Here is a 20,981-nt window from a genome sequence, read left to right as displayed (position 1 = left end):
TCTGGATCAGTCTCTAGTCACTCCATTGTTGGTTGATGACCCCAGTGTGCTTTCACTGGTGATGGATTTGAAGTACAGGTGGAAGAGAAGTACTAGCTTACATGGGAAGCAGTAGCACTTAAACAGTATGGCCCAATTTTATGTTTACGGACTGTAAGGTTGTCGGATTCTCAAAATTGACTTTGGACATCTTGAAAAAAGAAATAACAGGCTCAGATTCGCCAGTTGTAACTCAAGACATACTGTGAAAATCAGATACATCCATGGCAATGCTTTAATGATTATTTTAGCAGCCACAGGGCAAACAGTGCTAAAGATAAGACACAGGATTTGTGTAACAGTAGCAGAGCCACAACGAATATAAGCATAATCTTCAAGGCTGTGCAAAGTGAAACTCTAAACCCTGGGATGGGAACATTTGGTAGAAAAAGGGAAGGGACATCTGGGTGGCTCAGTTCGTTAACTGTCCAACTCTTGATTTTGGCCCAGGCCATGATCTCAGGGTCGTGAGATGGAGCCCTGCATTGGGCTCTGTGCTCAGCGGGAGTCTGCTTGAGATTCTCTCTCTCCCTCTCCCTCTTTCCCAGCCCTCACACTCTCTCAAATAAATATTAAAAAAAAAAAAAAAAAGGAAAAGAAAAGCCAGAGAAGCTCAAATCCCCAGATGTCCTTGAAACCTCAGGACCCTCTCCCTTCCAAGAAGAAATCTCCATTTGCCTGGATAACTTGCAAAGTTCTTACTTGCAGAAGATGCCTCAAAAGACTGTCCTCCTTAAGACTCACCCATGCCTCCCTTCTTTGAGCCTGAGATCAATAACTATGGTGACATTCCAGTTCCAACTGAACAGAGGTATATAGCACTTAAACCAGAAGAAAATAGCTTTCACACCCAAAGAATTCTAAGACCTGGACTATATCCAGGGACTGAAGAAACATATGGTAGTGAATCTTCAAAGTGTTGAATCTGAGAGACCTAACAATGCATAAGGAATAATTTATTGACATGGTAGCATTCTATTGTGATTCAAGATTTAGTCTTCACAAAGTCAGTCCTAATATGCTGCTGGCATGATTCCTTGAAATTTGGTATGGCAGACTGTGTTCCTTGGGAAGCAGACTCTGAAATAGGGACGAATGTGCAGTTAGTGGGAAACTCTGAAGATGGAATGGCATTTCAGAGGTGCTGAGGTGGACTTAGACTGAACCTTAATACCCACATATCTCCCAGACATTGGATGGCCCCAGGAAAGGGTCATCTGGGGCTCACAATGCTGGTGTACAAAGATTCATCATATTGGCATGAGAAAGTAGGGTTGCTGCTACACAATGAGAGGAAGGAATAAGCATATCTGGAACCCAAGGGATTCACAGGGCAGCTTCAGCTGTTGGTTCTTTCATGTCCAGGGACGGCTGTACAAACTCAAGCAACCATGCCCAACAAGCACAAAACATTTTGTTGGGATGAAGGTCTTGGCTGCCAAACTTAGGAAAGTAATTTAGATCCACTGGCATGGTGGTGCAAAGCTGAATAAAATCTGAATGCATTACAGAAGAGAGAAGGTGACAAATATTAATCATAGCCTCAAAATCAGTTGCAGCAATGGACTGTACCTTGTTCTTCTACTCCTCCATATTTCATTGAAATTACAGAACGTCATTACGTCAGACTCCTCAGATGCCTCACATCCTCTCAGCTCACTTCCTTACTGCCATCATAGCTTGGCAACCAGTTGCACACAAGTCTAACTTAATAGCACTTTTGCCTTCTGTACCACCACCCACTGCATTTCCTCACTATTATATGGGATTCCTGCAGGAACCTACTTAGTGAATTTAATAGACGCACAAACAAGAAAAAGAATACCCATCTCTCACAGGAACCCATAAATTCTCTCCTTTCCCATCCCTCATGAAGACAATTTTGAGGTGCATTCTACTCAGCTCCTCAAAGGGTCAGTGGCAAGTTTTATGCCCCAGTTGCCCACAGAGGTGATCGCCTCAACAGTGCACCTTGACTTGGCTTTCCCTCTTTCTCTTGTTATTCCTACACCCCTACTCTTTCTTGGGATCACTTCTCCAAATAAGTTACCTGCACACAAGCTTGTCTTGGTGTCTGTTTTTTCTATCATTTCATTAGATTCAGTTTCTTACAACCATTTTACCAGTAAAGGTACATTTTTATCAAATGCAAGGACACTTGGTTAGTGTCTTCTCTATTTAAGGAGTATCTTCTTAAAAAGCCAGTTATCCTAAAACCTGGTCCCTTTGAGATACACTTCAAGTGATTCTACTTTTGGACTACTTCCTAAAGGGTGGCCAACATCAAGACATCTCTATATAGAGAGAGGATCCTTGGGGTCAGTGACAGCTTATACCGGATCTGCGGTAAAAACAGCCACTCAGTAGGCACTGAGCTAGAGATTCCTCAATGTTCACAATCTGTTCCCACAAAAACTTCCATTACCTTCCCTAAGCATTTATTAAACTGGATGACTGTTTTGTTTCATGCTTTTCAAGAATAATCTGGTCTCAATCACACTGTATCTTAAAATCATTTTTCAACTGAATATCCCTAAACAGAGTTTCAAAATTACTATTTCGGTGATTTTCCCTCCCCCCTTCCAAGATTCTAAAAATTTAAGATACCTTTACTATGACTAAAACACTTCAATATTTTGTGTGTTGTAAATAGAAGAGTGTTTGGAAAGTGAATTCTTGGGAGGATGGGGAACCTGTCCAACTTTATATTCCCAAAGCACCTTGTTCATAGTAGATACTCGAGATGTTTGTTGAATGAATTTACTCTAGATCTTGGGAGGTCCCCTTATTAAGACTGGTTAATGTTGGTAACTCAGCACTTGTGTATCAGTCAGGATGGGCTAGATCATGCTGCAATAACAAAACTTTATGAAGACACTGAGATTTGGCTATTGTTTCTCACTCACACTTCATATTCTGTGTAGGTCAGCAGGGGAGCTCTGTTCATCAAAGTCAAAGATCTAGAATGGGAAGCTGAATCTCAATATATACTTCCATTATCACCAAGGAAAGGAAAGGGAATATGGCAAATTGCACACTGGGTCTTAGAGCCTCACTCAGAAGTGACACATGTCCCACTGCTCAGATTTCTTCAGCCAAAGCAAGCCATAACTATGGCTAACTTCCAAATCTATTCTAACCAAAGTACTATTTAAGCAGTAATACAGTTTATACCAGGGGAAAAAAAAGTAGCATGACTTTATAATTTTTTGCTTGAATTACCTTGGCTTCTTACTTCACTTTCCAAGAGATGTACTGACCTAAAAGCAGACACATACTGCACAGATAAAGAGTAAAAAACCAAGACAAAAGTATGCAGTTGCAAAATGGCCATTTATTGCCTACAGGGGAAGGAGAGGGAGGGAGAGAAGAGGAAGTACACAGGTGCAAGGAAACAAGCATATATTTAGCCCTATACATCATGTGTGAGCAGTACCCAATCTCCAAAATGGAAAAAAGTATTTTGTTATCTGACATAGTAATTAAGGTTCTTAAGCACCTCCCTTCTGAGCTGCCACAAGATTTAAAAGGCAGGACTGCTTTGTTTAGTCAATGTTCACATTAATGAAAAAATACTACCACCCAACTGTGTCCTTTTGCACGCACATTTTGTACAGTGTCTATTGTGAAAAACATCTCAGCTGAGCAGTTTGGTCAAGTTTCAGACCTCATCAACTGTTTAACTGTAATAAATAGAAAAATAAAGCAGCTGGTGATTTTGTCAGAGAATGTGTTCAATAAGAGTAGAACCACTTTCTCCAAGGATGACAGAGTGTTAAATGATTAGAACACCACAGAACCAGTCTATTAAACATTAAACACTAGTAAGCTACAATTACATGGCACTTCATTAAGTCTTCTAATTAAAAAGAGAATGATAAAGAAAGAAAGAAGAAATAAGAAAAAGAAAATCTTAAGATTTTAAACTGATTAATGGAACATAGTAACAAATTGATTTAGTGCTTGGCTTTTTCTTAGGACAAAAACAAAGTAAATATACAACCTAAAACATGAGAATTTGTTCTGGAATAGTATCAATAGAAACTCCCAGGTATTCAGGGGAAAAATTACCAAAATATCTTGCTCAGTTTTAAACTGAAGTGCTTTGTTTTCCAACCATTAAATTAGTTACCAAAACACTTATATGGGCCACAGAATGACTCAAATTTATGCAAAACAATGAATTAATTTAATGCCAAATAATGAAAATAAATGAATCCTTCCCTATTCAAATGGTAAACTGAGTTGAGATCATTTCATAGACACTTAGTTGGCACTTGTTTTATGGTTGAAAGAAATCACAATAGAAGATATAAATTAGCCCATAGTGAATATGACCAACACCCTGGCCTTGCCGAAAGAAGGTACAAACATACTCTTTCTCTTAAGGAAAAAAAAAAAAAAAAAACAAACAAAAAACAAAACTCCCTCCATACCACCCCATCCAGAGGTAAAAAAGCCAAAGTTTGAAATGCTCATCCTCCTCAAAATATTCCAAGTACTCCAATAAACTCTATTCCTCAACTTCTCCTAGATGAAAGAAATGCTTGCATTTGGACAACTGTACGAATGCCCATAGTGCACTTCCCAGTGCTGCTGGTGTTTAAGAAATTTGCCACTCACAACACTGAACAATTCCAGATCCAGTGTGCAGTAATACAGCCATCCAAACTCCTTCCCCCCCCACCAAAAAAAAGTTGGCAGAGCACCGCTCAGGAATTTCACAGGTAAGGGAATATATTTTTAGCAAGTTAAGCACAGAGAAAGAACAGTACAGCTTCTTAATACATACACACCCAGACTACTGCATCACTTATTGTATCAAGACTGAAACAAGTAGCAGGAAACTAAGCCTGTTAAGAAGCAAAGCCATTGTTTGACACATCAACACTGAGCCAATTGTGTGAGTTGAGATAACTAATTAAACAAATGTGGTACATATAACCATTGATACCTTCAAAGAAAATACAGTTGTATGTCAAGTAACTAGAAATTAACACAAAACTGAAACGAGCAAGAAAGGACCACTTCTGAGAGGGTTACCATGATTCTTATGCTTTTAGAGTTAAAAGTGACAGATATACAAGTAGGAAAATTAAATCTGGGGAGACTGCTGTAACAAAAAGAACTACTGATAGATGCCAAACTACACCTTCTCAAAGTTTCTGAAAGCTGCATGTACCAAGCTACTATGCCAAAAGAGTCATATCACTTGGGATTTACATACCCTTTTCAAAATGTGATTGTTTCTGATAACACAATTTCTAATTTTGGAACAATGCTACTGATAGTAATACTAAGTGCCATAAAAAATGAACATTTATAGGCAGAAATGTCCTTATTTCATATGCTTTGAAAGCAAAATCTATTTTACTTAAAAACATTCCATTACTTCAATGACATAACGTATGTTGAATAAAAACCTCAACATGCTTGTTTTCCTTTGGTTCCAAGGATAACCCAAACAAACTTAAGCCAAAAGAAATTACTAAGTAGGTTAACAAAGCTTGTTTTTCCTAGTATCTCCCTATTTCTTGCTGTAGGACTTGAGTAATTCAAGAGAGAAACTTACATAAAGAAGGTATTTGGTTAAAGTAAGAAAACATGCATGCTCTCCCTTACCACCTTCCTGAAAAGAACTACTTTTTTTTTCTTTTCATGGATCTTATTCAGAATACCCTGAAGTATAGGTATAAGAGCTTTCTTTCTTCTTACCCTTAAGCTTTAAGATGATGCTTATACAACAGATTTCCAAATAAATGAAAGATGCTCTTGGCATCCTGTTCTTAAACAGATTTCAACTTTGGTAAATAAGCCAGGTTAAAGGTGTACTAATTTACTTAAGTTTCAATTTGAATTTGGTGATCATGATGCCATTCAAAGCAACCATAAGTATAAAAGTTCTCATCTGTCTACAAATTAAAAACTTCAGTTGAAGTTCCTGGCTTAGAAAAATATTTTACTTTTCCTAGCTAATTTGTCTACTTATAATTCTCAGAGTTCTATAAACATGATATAACTCAGAAGGAAAAGGTTAAAACAAATCTACACATTAGAAAGTTGATTTTTTTTTTTTAAAGGGAGGGCAGGTCAGAGAGAGAGTACCTTATAAATAAATGTGAGAATTCACATTTCTGTCAAAATATAAGTATATATGAGTGTTACTTTGAAAACGTGCCATAAAGTCATTGCTTGCTATATAACCATTATTCTATGGCCTGCCAAATGTATCAGAAACTGATTATGTTTTCTGTGACCAAAGCTACTGATCAGTCAGTGCATTTTACAAAGCTATTAAAATCTCTTCAGAATATAAGACTTAAAAACAAATAAGTACTCTAAGTACTGGGACACAGTCAATTTGCTAGAAAACCTAGCCCTGTATTAGGAATGAAAACCATATGCCCTTGTTCCATCAAAGAACATATTTAACCTATTTTGTCTTGTGCTTTCTCTACTTCCTGCTATTTGATTTGAAAGCATAGATGGCATTTGTGATTTTTAGAAACTCTTGGAAATGCAAATACAAACTTAATTTTTTACCCACTTAACAGATACTTAGGAGATACAATTTTAAAATGGAACACAGTTATGTTTGTTCGTGTTCCAGTTTTAATGTGCCACATCCTCAATTCTAATATAACCCATCACAGAATCAAGTGATATGAGCCTTAGGTATCTTTCAACTTTCTCCTCTGTGATTCAATACATAACCATAACACACCAAATAATAGGGACAAATAAGAAACGAAGCTTTATATTTCTGCAAACTACAACACTAAAACACAGTGGCTTCTTTGATACATTCACACAGGATGCTTATTAGTAAAATTAAGTATCTGCCTATGAATTTCAGAAAAGTAATTTGAAAAGAAAGCTTGGAACAAGGCAAATGGGGGGGGAGGGGAAGCTGGTCTCAGAACCCATTGTGCCATTACCTGACTTTTAACATGTGATATTCAAACGAACGTTCACACGCCTTACATCAAAGAAATGAAACAAAAATATTCAGCTACGTTGTACAAAATTTTTTTTACATAAAACATCATAAATCTTGAACAGATTTACTATATCTGAATTCTAAAAAGTTGCCTATAGAATGGTGCTGGGATTCTGTTCTCTGCTTGCTTTTAGGCAGTGCTGTTGCTTAAAAGTTGACACCAGGCACAATATTTTAAAACAAAGTCAACAAGCAAGGAGCAGTAAGTGGATTTGAGCCTTTCCCAGATGTCAGTCCTGAGGATGCTGCAATATTCCCCATCAAAATGTGTAAAGCTATGAGGCGGATACTGATGCCTGAGAGAGTGGGTGACTTGACATGCACTTGTATGACTGTTGTAATAGCAAACAGTGCAGTTTTCCCTTCCTCAAACAACACTGTTTTAATAAATTTAAAGAACACTCCAGTTCTTAGACAAATATCAGAAATCTTATTTAACAGTTAAAAAAAAAAAACAAAACACATTATCACAACCTAAAAATGCCCAAATTTTCTCTTAACTTCAGATAAAATATGCAGCAGCCCCATGGCATAAAGCTTATCAAACTTATTCTGAGAACTAGAAAGTATATAAGCATAAATATTTACTTTCATTGAATATATACCATATGTCATTCACCTCTTCCTTTTGGCTTCTCACTGCCAAAGTTCCAAATGGCATGCGTTTTAACAAGACAATACTGAGGAGAGCAGCATTTCTGATCATCTGAATTGGCAGCTCAAAACAGATACCACTCCTTTTACAAAGGGAACAAAGAGTGAAAGGTGTGTGAAATTTGGGCAGTGGGCTAAAGGGAAACCGTGCACATGAAATTTGGGTTACCATGCCCCAAGTGTGTGTGCCACCCAAAACATAACACAATTACCTACTTCAACAGAGCTACTACCAACATTTACTAAAACCACATTAAAAATACACAGGATAATGAATGGTTTGAAAGAGTGCATTTGGAAGCAGAGAGAACCCAATTACACACCTTCCTGCAACAGAGTGCCTCGATCATACACAAAATAAACTTAAGCTGTTTACAATGTTTCCCAATTTTTTTTATTTTTTCCCTCTACATTTAACTATTAAAAAAGTTTTTTATTAATAAATGGGCTCCTCTGTGGTTCATATACAATCATAAGTGAACTTTAAATTCCATTTTATACAAACATCTCAAAAAATATTGGGAGTGAAGTATGGTAGGAAATATTGCTCACATTGCTAATTAACATGCGTATATGAAAGGAGGAAAATGTTTCGTTAGTGCATATACCTCCAGAGCAGAAAACCCACCCAAAACAAAAGATTTAAAATAAAACATACAGTAGCTGATTACAAAAAAAAGGTAATGTCCACAAAATTAAGTTTTTCATGCTATTCTACTTTCCAGTACTATGGTTCAGGTAATCAATTTGCATGGCTAGATGTTGAATGTTTGAGGTATATAAGAAGGGATACCTGCACATTGAGGAAAATCTGTCACCTTAAGGGTTGTTTTTGTTTACTCTGGTACTTTACCATTTTTAAAAGAATATTTTATTTACATCAAACTTCACTCAACTACAATGACATTCCAATTATAATAGATGACAAACAACGCCTCTATCGCTAGGCACTTTTAAAAGGGAGTTTAGGCTTTACAGAACCCTTCTAATGCAATCCCATATATGACATTATCATCCCACCACCCTCATCCCATTAAAATTATCCTTCTGGGGAAATATTATATTATATAGCCTGATTAATTTACTATGGAAGAAATTAGTATAAAATAACCAAAGGAAATGCATCATTTAAGACTAATAAAACAGCCTAAGATGTTAGGTTTGAAAGAGGAGGCAAATTGTATATATTTAAAACTAATTAAATAATTTAAATTTGACCTGTACTTTATATATTAGTGAGACACAAATATAGGCTATTTTCTTTTAAAATTTCATTCACATAATGGAAAATTTCTTGTTTATTAAAAATATCACATTTTGAGACTAGAAACAGTAAAGTGCATGAAAAGTTTAAAATATAAATTTCAGAAAACTCTTATAGCAGCAAAAAAGCAGAATAAAGAAAAACTTAAAAACACAGACACAACCTTTTCCTGTTAACTGTGCCATAATTAACATCAAGTAGCCAACCAATTTATCCCCCCAGAAAACGGTATTATGTTCACTGCCTCTTGCATCACAGATTTTCAACTGGCCCCTCCTGGGCAAAAAAAGGATTCCAACATTTCTAAAGAGCATCAACAGTTGGGAATAAACCAGTAGCTTCTTAATTCAACCCTGACAGACAACAGAAACAAAGATTAAAAGCATATAATGGCCATTTGGCAACTAGAGTCAGGAAAAATGATCCGAGGTTTTCAGCTACTCCCTGTTCTCTCTCCTCGCCCCTAAATCCTTTCCATTGTTACCTCCAAAAGCCAAAACCAACAGCCACTTGTCCTACTTCGGGAAACACATGAGATATTTGTATCGCTTTTCCCTTTTAAAACTTTCATCAGGGCCTTTTCATTCAGTAGTTGTTTTTGCTTTTTTTTTTTTTTAAACATCTGACTATAACAGCAAAAATTATTATACAGATCATATAATATCTGTTTCTCTAGCACAACCAGGCAGAAAAAGGTGGATGAGAATAATGAAAAATACTTAACACTAATTTTGTGGGCATCCTAAATACAACAAATTCTATTTTCAAGATTTGTGGCAGTAGGATATTACCCACTGTTTCCCAATAAATAAACTGGAGAGAAAGGCTTAAAATTAATACTTCTAATGAGGTTATAAACTAATAGAGGAACTAACTACAGAGTGATTCCTCAAAAAAACAAAACAAAAAAATTACCAACGCTTGCCCAACAAACTGTCATGTGCTGTTGAATGCTTGATTTTGAAAGCATATTGTGCAATCATCTTTAATTTCTCTATTTTTCATATTATGGTTAAAGGCTATATCATAGTTTATGTATAGATCTGGCAAATTTAAGTGCTTTGTTAATGTGCAAAAGACATGGGGAGCCAAAATTCAGTTTGTTATAATGGAAAACAGAAATCCAAGAAATTTTTCCTATAAGGCATGCCATCATTCAGTTTAAAACATCAAATTTATAGTTTTTAAAAACTGCCTTTTAGAAAAATGGTTGGCTCATTTGAAGCCATTCAAAAGAAAATATTTGTTTTTCTAAAGTATTTTTCTAAAGTATTTGTTTTGGAAAAACAAATACACACTTGTTGGGCCTTGAATTGGTGATTTATTAATTACGAATGTTGACTCCTAATATAATATGAAGAAGGTCCAATTTAAAAACATGTTAAATTAAAAATTTGGAAAGAGTAATACTTTGGTTCCAGCCCTAGTGCCAAATGATACCAATATGCACAAAAATGTACAAAATATTAGAGCAAACACATAATGAAAGGAACCTGAAGAAGCAGCTTAAGGATGGCCATACTTCACTCCTACATACTTTGATTTACAACTGTACAGGTCCATAGCAACAGATCCCCCCGTCTTTGCGGGGCAGTACTCCACTACCTCCGATTAGGCAAGTGAACACCATTGACAAGAGGCAGAAGTGGAGGGTGGAGTTCAAGTTGTGTTAACAGTGAGAAGTGGTCTGAAGGGATGTGAGGGTGTGGACACCCAGTGATGTTGTTCTCAACCAGCCATTGAGGATCTAAAGGCCCCAGGACACCAAGCACGTTCATATGAGTCTTGGAATAGAAAATGTAGTCAATCACGCCCTGGAAAGAGATTGGGGGTTGGAGAAAAAGAAAAATATATCCTTAGAAAGAAAGAACAACTCAAGATATATAAAGAACAATCCACAATTTGTAAAAGTCAAATACCTGAGTAACCTGTACTTCTGGTACCTATTGTCTTGACAACGGGTCAAATAGGACTCAAGTCTTCAGTGGGTATTACATGTAATAAAGATGGCTCAATAGTGAAATACAGGACTCTGCTGGAGTCATAAAGCCCTGGATCTGTGCATAAGTGGTAAGCAAACTGAGAAGCCAAACACACCAAATTATATCTAGGCATCTTTAAAAATGGCTTCTTTAGGTTAGTGAAATCGAATACATCAGTATAAACATTATGGGAACTACACTAAATCTATCAGTTACAACAAGCTGTTTTTATATAAATGCATAATGAAAAGGTTATGACTCAAATTAACTTTTTAATGTTAATTGGTATTATTTTCAATTATTTGCACATCAAGATACACAAACACACCTGAAAGAAGCCATGGTAAAGCATGTTTTTAGATTTGCCAATTCTAGTTCAGCTTTCCCAGATAATGCTACATACATACAAAATACTACATACAGTTAATTTTTCTAATGTGTTCTTTAGAATACTCATTTTCACAAATTCTGGTATACTATAAATTCTGGATTCCTTTGCAAAAAATATTCAGCAGGGATATATATATATATAAATATAAATATAAACATATAGATAGATAGATAGATAGATAGATAGATAGATAGATATAGATAGATATAGATATAGATACAAACATCCAACTCTTGATTTCAGCTCAGGTCTTAATCTCAGGGTCATGAGTTCAAGCCCTGCATTGGGTTCCACACTGGACATGGAGCCTACTTAAAAAGGGGAGGGAGGGAGATAAAGCCAAATTTCTTCCTATCCATATCAAGAGAGCCTGAGCCCAAGTGTGGAGAAATATTTCCAGATCTGGAAGTATCTACCTAGAAATGCTACACATAATGAGTTCCAATAATATTTTAAATGTTATCACAATGAAATGAGGTACTTAAAAAAATTTTTAATGAAAAAGATTTATATTATGAAATTTGAAAATAATTACCTCAATTTGCTGGTTTTGACATGACCAAGATCAAAATAACGACACTGTTCTTTTCAGGAAGAACATTTAGAAACCTTAACCTTGCCAGAAATTAGGGTACCTACTTGAATCCAAGAAAGGTCTTTTTGCCATTAATACTCCAAGTCCAAATAGTTAAGAAATGATATTAGTACAAGGTACTATCCTTTCATTTTGGCTAATACCCAGTTTTACAGTGACATTTTAGGAAAAGGGTTAATGGGTCAGGGTGGATTTATTTGCCTTTATGAGACCACCCTTTGCTTTAACTATTAAGTAAACAAAACACAAGTGAAATACTCTGTTACTTAGGTTGAATAAACCTCCTATATCACTTTATTAGACTGCCATTATGCACATCAGCTGCTATACTTACAGAATCCTTTGCAAACACAGGCCCCAAGAAGATGTTAAACATTCTAGAAAGTAAGACGTATTTAACTGGAGGCATCTCTTGTAACTATTTTCTCAGTGTGAAACATCCAGAGTAAAAGTTCTTATCAAAACCCTGAGCAAGGACATATCTGCAAACTCACCCCAAATATCTGTATATATGTATTTACATTTATATACTGTCATATCCACAAAGTAGGTTATTAGACTAATGATTCCTAAACTTTTTTTGATTCAAACTTTTTAAAAGGCTACAATGTGTGAGAATAGTCTTTACCTTAGGACTCTAGTAAGTCTATACAACTGTATTTGAAAAAAAACTAAAAATAATGAAAATAGTTTATGAGCTAGCATTATGTTAAGTTTTATCTTATGAAAGAATGTGAGAAAATTACATACTATAAGTTTTATGTAATAAAGATTTACTACTTGACAAAATAGGAAAAGTGTTCTTCCCCTTTTCATTAACTGGCTCAGGCATACCCTTAGATTGGTGGGGGAAAGAGCAGCAGCGAAAAGTCTGAATTAAGCCGTTAATTCAATGTATCTGGTGTTATGGTTTGAAGGTTTCTGTCCCCCCAAAATTCACATGCTGAAATCCTAACTCCTAACATGATGGAAGTAGGGGGTGGGGCTTCGGGGACGTAATTAGGTCATCAAGGTAGGGCTCTCATGAATGGGATTAGTGCTCTACAAAAAGAAACCCCAGAAAGCTCTCTCAGACTTCTCTGCCATGGGAGGCTACAGGAAAACAGCAGTCTGCAACCCAGAAGAGAGCCCTCATCCAAACCCAACTATGCTGGTACCCTGATCATACACTTCCAGCCTATAGAACTGTGAGCAACGAATTTCTGTTATTTATATGCCACACAGTCTATGGTGCATATTCTGTCAGCTATCATGAAGACACCTGGTCTACAAGTAATTCTCCTGTTTACCCACACTTTCGTATGTTCCAAATCAGTTCTAGATTAAAGGAATCTGAATAATAAATATCACTTTTCTGCATTTCTAACTTATTCAAGGACCAAGAAAGTAAACAAATGCTAAGCCAAGTGAATAAAATTTAACAACACTCTACTGATGCAATGGCAGAATACTGTATTTAGATCTGTATGTAACGCTACTTACATGACATTTTTATATTTGATATTACCTATCCTTTTTCTACGGACTGACTTCAATAATGGGATGGCATAAAATACTTTACATAAAATTAAAACATTCACTGTTATTTGGACTAAAAGCTTCATTCTCTGTTGTTAGGTATGCCCTTAGTTTGTTCTCCAGTCATCCTATTCTTTCCATCTCCCCTCCCACCCTCCCATCCCAACCATCTATCGAGCCAGCCAGTATATTTATTTTCCCATACATGCCTGTCTCTCATGGATTTATAGCTCTGTCCTTTGTCTCATCCTATCCTACATACTCAAACATCAAACACTGAGTCATGACGTTTTGGTTCTTTATCTGTACTTCTTTGGACAATGTAAATTGTTCAATAGGATTTTTGATTCAATTATTAAACCATGTAAAATATTTTGAAGAAATATCAACAAAGGATTTTAAAACAATTCAGATGGTTAAGAAAGATGGCTCAGATTAATATCCCAAATTTTGTTTCTTTAATTTCCACTGAAGGACAAGGAAAAATAACAAAGCCTAGATGAGGTAGAAATGATCTGGTCTTTTTAACCACACCCATACCAAAACAACAGTAAGAGTTGCAAAATTATTGAACACTTATTTTAGGGAACTTTAATTTAGATTTTCTGGGTTGTGCTGGCAGAGATGTATTACATATCACTATAGTCACAAGGATCCGAATTAACCTATAGTAAATTGTGTATCATGAAGTCTAGAGGTTTTCCTTTAAGGCTGCACACAAGAGCAGTGGTGTGCTACAGCTGGCTAGTACCTGCTTTCTTAGTGCCTCATCTCCACTCTGAATGCAACGGTATTATGTTGGGAGCTTGAAATCTACCACAGTGGGAATACTTACACCACAGAAATCAGCAAACGCCCCAAGTTAGTCTTTCTTTCTCTCAGAAAGCTGGTTATTAAATATCTACCAGCACATTACTGCATATGAGTGATTTGAATAAAACAAACTATCACTAAAGATAGTATTTTCTACTCTAACAGCAAAAATACTAAAATTAGATTCAATTTATACTACACAATATTTTCCTCCACTTCATGATCACAAAAGTTGACTAATAACATCACACAAATTTCACTTCTTCCTCGTATTTGTTCCTTAGAAAGGGGTTAACAAGCCCTGAAAATATAAAAGGGTTATTGGAGATGTAAAGAGCCTGTTTCGAAAATTTCCTTTGGTATTTTTATTATATTCCCTCTAGGCTTCTCACACCAAATCACTTTCTAACACCCGCATTTTTTTCAAGATAGTGTAAGATTTTAGTATAGATGCCTGAAATGCCAGAAAGTCCAACAGAGGTACAATGGAGGAGCTACAGTCAGACTGATCAGATAATTGGCAAAGGGAGAGTAATCTTACCTATAGAAAACCACTACAATCAATCTTTCTAAAGAACAATCTTCTTGTACAATGGGTCCTCTAAGTACAACCCTCTCTAACCCCATCTCCCAAAGAAATTTGGAAAATTTAAAGATAAATAAGACATCAATGGGAAGTACGAAGAAAATTTTCAGAGAATATCATGTAAATTCATTCAAGGTGAACTTACCCATACACCCATATTAGGTTATTATTTAGATACTTACTGAAAGTTAGGGATGGTATGGACAAGTGAAGATTAAAAAGTGTTCTGAACAGTGCCTGGCATTTTGGAAGTTTTTGCTATTTATTAGTATTACTTGAAATGTGACAATATGAGAGTTTAAAAAAATTCTCAAGTCAATAACAAAAAACAAAGCTAACAACCCTCCTGATATTTAGAAGGATACTTAGTCAAGACATTTTGAGAATGTAAAAATTCCTGAAGATTATACAAGTACTATAAATAATATATATCTTTCTTGCTCTATGTCTGTATTTGAAATAATTTCTGTATCAGCCCAAAGACTGTCACTCACTTTGAAATCAAAGGTGTAATTGGTGTAAGGCATCAAGTTATTTTCATAGGCGCTCTTCAGTTGGAAGCCATGTGTGATTCTCCCTTCTGAGCTTCCATTCTTCCCATTGCAGCTGAAGTTCATAAGACACTCATTATACCTTAGTTCCTTGAAGTCTTTATGGTTGTCAGCTACTCCTCCATTGCTCAAATATTCCACGACACCTGTAGAATAAAGAAGGAAGAAACACTAGCATTTAGACTTTTTATAAGACCTTATGACAAAATTTCATTTTCAGGTGGATATACCAGGTTCAGAGTGGTTTAATTAAGTTGAGTCATATGCAATTGCCTTTCTGTGATTCTCACTGTTCAAAAAAAAAAAAAATCAAACACCAACAATTTCATATGGTTAAATCAAACTGAAGGGTATTTGCCTATTTCAGAACAAAATTATCAGGATCACCCAGAAATATCTTCAGTTTTTTAAATTGTTCTTCAAGCTAAAGATGATTCCCTGGGCCTGAGGTGGCATTTGCCAAGAAGGTCTTAACCCTGAAGACTTTTAGAATATTAATCTAAACCACTGTATCTCATTAATATTTCACTATTCTACGGAGTCAATTAACAACTTTGGGAAAACTATAGCATACATAATAAAAAGTCTTTTACAACAAAAATAGATTTTGTATCTTCAACACGTCAATGTCTAGGTTAGGTAGAAAATATTCTTTATTTTGAACTACAGTGAGTTCTTTCAGTCTGATACTGTAAGAGACATTATATGCTACTTGGTCAAAAATACTAGATATGTATAAAAAGCTAAAAAGAGTAGAAGTATTCAAAAAATACATTGCTTCCATTTAACAAGCAAACATGAAAAGTATCACAACTCTTCTGATGATGATTAGTGAACTGTTAACCATCTCTTTCTATTTGTGATCAGGAATGACAGCAACATATCATAAGTTAAGAGATGAGCACAGCATCAGTACCATGAATAGGTGAAAAGCAACTACCACTTATCTAGCATTTACTACATGCTAGCACTGTCTCAAGTGCTTTATACACTTAAACCTCACAAACAACATTATGTGGTGGATGAAATTATTATCCCCTTATTTAAAAATGAGGAACTTAGAGGTTGCACCTATAAGTGGTAGAACCGGGATCCAACCCTGACAGTCTGGCTTCAGAATCAGCTCACCATGCTGAGCTGTAAATTGATAGCTCACTGGCTTAAACTAATCAAGTGAAATGGGAGAAACTTCTTGAGAGCATTTCAACTCAAAAAAGGGACTAAGGAAGACATGGTTCAGATGCCAACTGGGCTAGAGGCTGAAGACAAGTATTTGCAAAAGAATGATTTCACCATTTATTTACTAAGGAGAAAAAGTAAAGATATTTTCTAGATTTGTGACGTAAGAGTTTCCAATTGCAAGTACTTGGGTTATTTCACATTTATTGTTGAGAGATTATTTTAAACAATTTAAAATAGCTTATTGAAAATATAAAAAGTTTAGAACATGCTTCAGTAGTAGCAAAACAGTAATACTTACATGTTTTACATATGAACTTTAGTATCTAAAATGCAGAATTAATTTTTACATAGATCTAAAATAACGTAAGTTAGGACATAAAATAGTTTGGAGCTCAAGAAGTAATGTCAAATCCAAGGAGAATAGGGTCAGTCTTCTGCACCCAGTATCAGTATCCATTTATCATTTAATGATTTCATTGAGAAGTTGCCAACCTTACTAAACTACCCGAGCTGAATATTTCCTGGTTGCCTCTTCTCCATTGCACTCTGTGCCTCAGGAGGCTGATTTTTACTTGCATCAACTGCAACCCCCCTTCCACTCTATCCTCTAGTTGGATTTGGTCAATGGACAGCACTGGCAGGAGAGCAGAGTGAGACAGGAGTATATATTCCCCTTGACTCCCATTTTATTGATGCCAGAGATTAATAGTATCCATTAATTCAAAGTCTTCACTCCTACTACATAACCCTCTTCTTATAACTACTTTTTCCAAGTTCTGATAACAGTTCCCACCACTTTCCAAAACCTTTAGGTGTAGGCGTGGTAACGGGTCCCTAATTCCCTTAGTAGTAGAGTGCTGCATCACCCGTTATTTTGTGTCCCTTAACCCTGTACACATTTTTGGAAATAGCTTCTTTCAAGCTTTCAATTATCCCATGTCCTATCATCCCTAGATTCTTACTAACACACTCCCTTAATTTAGCAGAGAAATTCTCCACTCAAAAGTTGGGAGCTAGTCAGCCCTTCAACTAGAAGTTAAGGCAAAACTGAAAGCAATGAGGAAATGATGTTATAAATACCTGAATCTGGCAATGAGTTAAGATCTGCACATAGCACCAGCGGGATGGAATTAGGATCTGCGGTTGGGCTGCCAGGCCTACTAGAGGCTTTCTCCAGAATGTTTTTAACCTCTGAGACAAACATCATGGTCTGGATGAGTTTCACATCAGAATACTCTGGGTCCCAATGCATGTGGGCATTTGCCACTATAAGCAGCTGTTTATCTGCAGCATGAATAGGCTTCATACCTAAATTTAAACATTAGAAAAAAGAGGTTAAGATTATACTTTATGGATCAAAAAAGCAATTATCTTAAGGTTTTCTCCCAAAAACCCATAGCCCCTTCTTTATTTTTTTCCATTAATTTGTATCTTCCCTTTTATTTCATAATGTAGTTCTTAGAAGCTGAAGTGTTAAGATTCTGATAATCCCAACATCCTCCAGATCAGGGTAGACAAACTGCAGCCACAGGCTAAATCTGGCCCACCACCTGTTTTTGTACAGCCTGTATGAGCTAAGCCTGGTTTTACATTTTTAAAGGATTCTACAAAAAATTTTTGAAAGACTGTGACAGGGACTGTAAATATTAACTATCTGGCCCTTTACAGAAAAAGTCTGCCAACTTCTGCTCTATGTGCCCAAGAATTATATCCATGATATAATCAACACTTGACTACAGTACCTTGATTTGCTGAGTTCTTGGTGTAAACAAGCATTTTAAATATCTGTCATTTAAAGATCACAATTACTTAGTGAGGCAGGTTTTCAGCTATTTGAATGACCTAAACCTTAATTTAAATTCTTCCCACTGCCCAGTACTCATTCACCTTGCATTTCCTGCACACATCACCTTGCATTTCCTGTGCACATCAGTGATGAATCAATAATAAAAGGCAGTAACACTATATTAATTTATACAGATTAAGTAAGGAAGGAAGTTTCCAACCAAAACAAATTCACACCCAACACCCAAATAAAATAATTTTTAAAAGGAGACATAGGGAACAGTGTGCTCTCAAAATCTCGACACTTGGGTTTTAGACCTGGCTTTTTTACTGTGTATTTTGGTGTTGGGACAGTCACTTAACTTTTGGTACTCAGGTTCGTAAGGTTCTTTCTCCCCCCTAAAATTCTGTTTTATAAATTTTGTCAAAGTATTAATGTAGTATTAACTTTCAAAATGGGAAACAAGGTAATAATACATTAAAAATTGTGAAAATTAAACTCGGTTAACAGGTACAGAGAAAGACATCCATAAAATACTTAAAACACAAAGCTCAATGTGCATAGTATGAGGCCATTTAAATAAAACTAAACACATACAATCTCTGCTAGTTATGAGTAAAGAAATTAGCAAGAGCTAGTCCTAAAGAGTATGAATAAGGAATTTCTCTTTATTTTGTATACTTTTGTACTATTGCAATATTAGTAAACATGCACAATTCATTTTTCTATTAAAATTTCTATAGAACTACCCTATGATCCAGCAATTGCACTATGAGGTATTTACTAAAAGGATACAAAAATACTGCTTCGAAGGGATACATGTTTATAGCAGCTTTATCTATAAAAGCTAAATTATGGAGAGGGCCCAAATGTCCCCTGACTGACGAATGGATAAAGAAGATGTGGTATGTACACACACACACACACACACACACACACACACACACACACACACAGGAATATTAGCCATCAAAAAGAATGAAATCTTGCCACTTGCAATGACGTGGACAGAGTCTGAGAGTATAATGCTACGTGAAATAAGTCAGTCAGAAAAATACCATATGATTTCACTCATATGTGGAATTTAAGGAAAAAAAACAGATGAACATGGCGGGGGGTAGGGTGGGGAGAAGCAAACCAGAAAACAGCTCTGGAGAGCACACCTATAGAGAACACACTGAGGGTTGCTGGAGTGGTTGGGCGGGGGGCGGGGGGCGCAATGGGCTAAATGAGTGATGGGTATTAAGGAGGGCACTTGTGATGAGTACTGAGTGTTGAATATAAGTGATGAATCACTAAATTCTACATCTGAAACTAATATTACACTGTAGGTTAACTAACTGGAATTTAAGTAAAATCTTAAAACTACAAAAAACAATCTATAGAAGTGTCTCTTAAATTTTTCTATTGAAAATATAAACTGCAGAAAAAGACCTTTAAAGCTTACTATTTTGATAGTTTCCTTTCACCTAAGATATAATAATCTTCAATGTTAAGTATAAACAAGTAACTGAAGTGCCTGCTATATGTGACAGAAGTAATCATTTAAAAAAAATTCTATTGAGGTATAATTGACATAACATTATATTGCTTTCAGATGTACAACATAATGATTCAATATTTATATACATTGCAAAATGATCACCACAGAAAGTCTACTTACCATCTGTCACCATATAAAGTTAACTCCTGGGATTTACTCTCTTGGCAACTTTTAAGTACACTTCACAATATGAATGACTATAGCCCTCATGCTGTACATTATATCCCCATGACTTATCTGTCAAGTGGCAGTTTGTACCTCTTGATCCACTTTACTCTTTTTGCTCACTCCCCAATCCCTCTCTCCTCTGGCACCACCATTCTACATTCTCTGTATCTATGATTTTGGTTTTGTTGTCTCTGTTCATTTGTTTTTTAGATTCCACGTGTAAGTGAGGTTATACAATACTTCTCTTTCTCTGACTTACTCCATCTAGCATAATGCCCTCAAGATCTATCCACGTCACTGAAAATGGCAGATACTCTTTTTCATAGCTGACTAGTATTTCATTGTGTATGTATACTACCTTTTCTTTATCCATTCATCTTGTTGATGGACAATTAGGCTGCTTCCATGTTGTGGCTATTATAAATAATGATGCAATAAACATGGGAATGTATATCTCTTTTCAAGTTAGCATTTTCATTTTCTTTGGATAATACCCAGGGAATGGCTGATCATATGTTATTTCTGTTTTTAATTTTTGTGGAACCTCCATACTGTTTTCCATAGTGGCTGCACCAGTTTGCATTCCCACCAACCCCCTTGCACACTTGCAAGGGTTCTCTTTTCTCCAAATCTTCACCAGGACTTGTTATTTCTTGTCCTTTTGATAACAGCCATATTAACAGGTATGAGGTGATCTCATTGTGGTTCTGATTTCCATTTTCCCGATGATTAGTGATGTTGAGCATCTTTTCATGTGCCTGTTGCCCATCTGTGTCTTCTCTGGAAAGATGTTTATTCAGACACTCTGCCCGTATTTTAATTTGTCCATATTTCTTGCTATTGAGCTTTATGAGTTATATTTTTTGGATATTAATCCCTCATTGGATATATGATTTATAAATATAGAAA

At 35.8% G+C, this 20,981-nt stretch overlaps 1 protein-coding gene across 1 annotated transcript in view; it reads right to left on the bottom strand.

Annotated features, from left to right (window-relative positions):
• Window positions 1-3,353: 3,353 nt before the first annotated feature.
• The window catches only part of CNOT6L (CCR4-NOT transcription complex subunit 6 like), a 114,108-nt gene continuing 96,480 nt past the window's right edge, over window positions 3,354-20,981 (bottom strand). The window contains exons 10-12 of the mRNA XM_011219098.3: window positions 17,656-17,883; window positions 15,337-15,539; window positions 3,354-10,771 (exon numbers count right to left, since the gene is read on the bottom strand). Of these exons, the coding sequence (XP_011217400.1) occupies window positions 10,559-10,771; window positions 15,337-15,539; window positions 17,656-17,883 (644 nt within the window). The 3' untranslated portion in view covers window positions 3,354-10,558. The remainder of the gene's footprint in view (window positions 10,772-15,336; window positions 15,540-17,655; window positions 17,884-20,981) is intronic.

The sequence above is a fragment of the Ailuropoda melanoleuca genome, chromosome 11, assembly GCF_002007445.2.
Source record: "Ailuropoda melanoleuca isolate Jingjing chromosome 11, ASM200744v2, whole genome shotgun sequence".
Lineage (NCBI taxonomy): Eukaryota > Metazoa > Chordata > Mammalia > Carnivora > Ursidae > Ailuropoda > Ailuropoda melanoleuca.
Note: the sequence above shows the minus strand (reverse complement) of the source record. Positions and strands in the feature narration are given on the sequence as shown.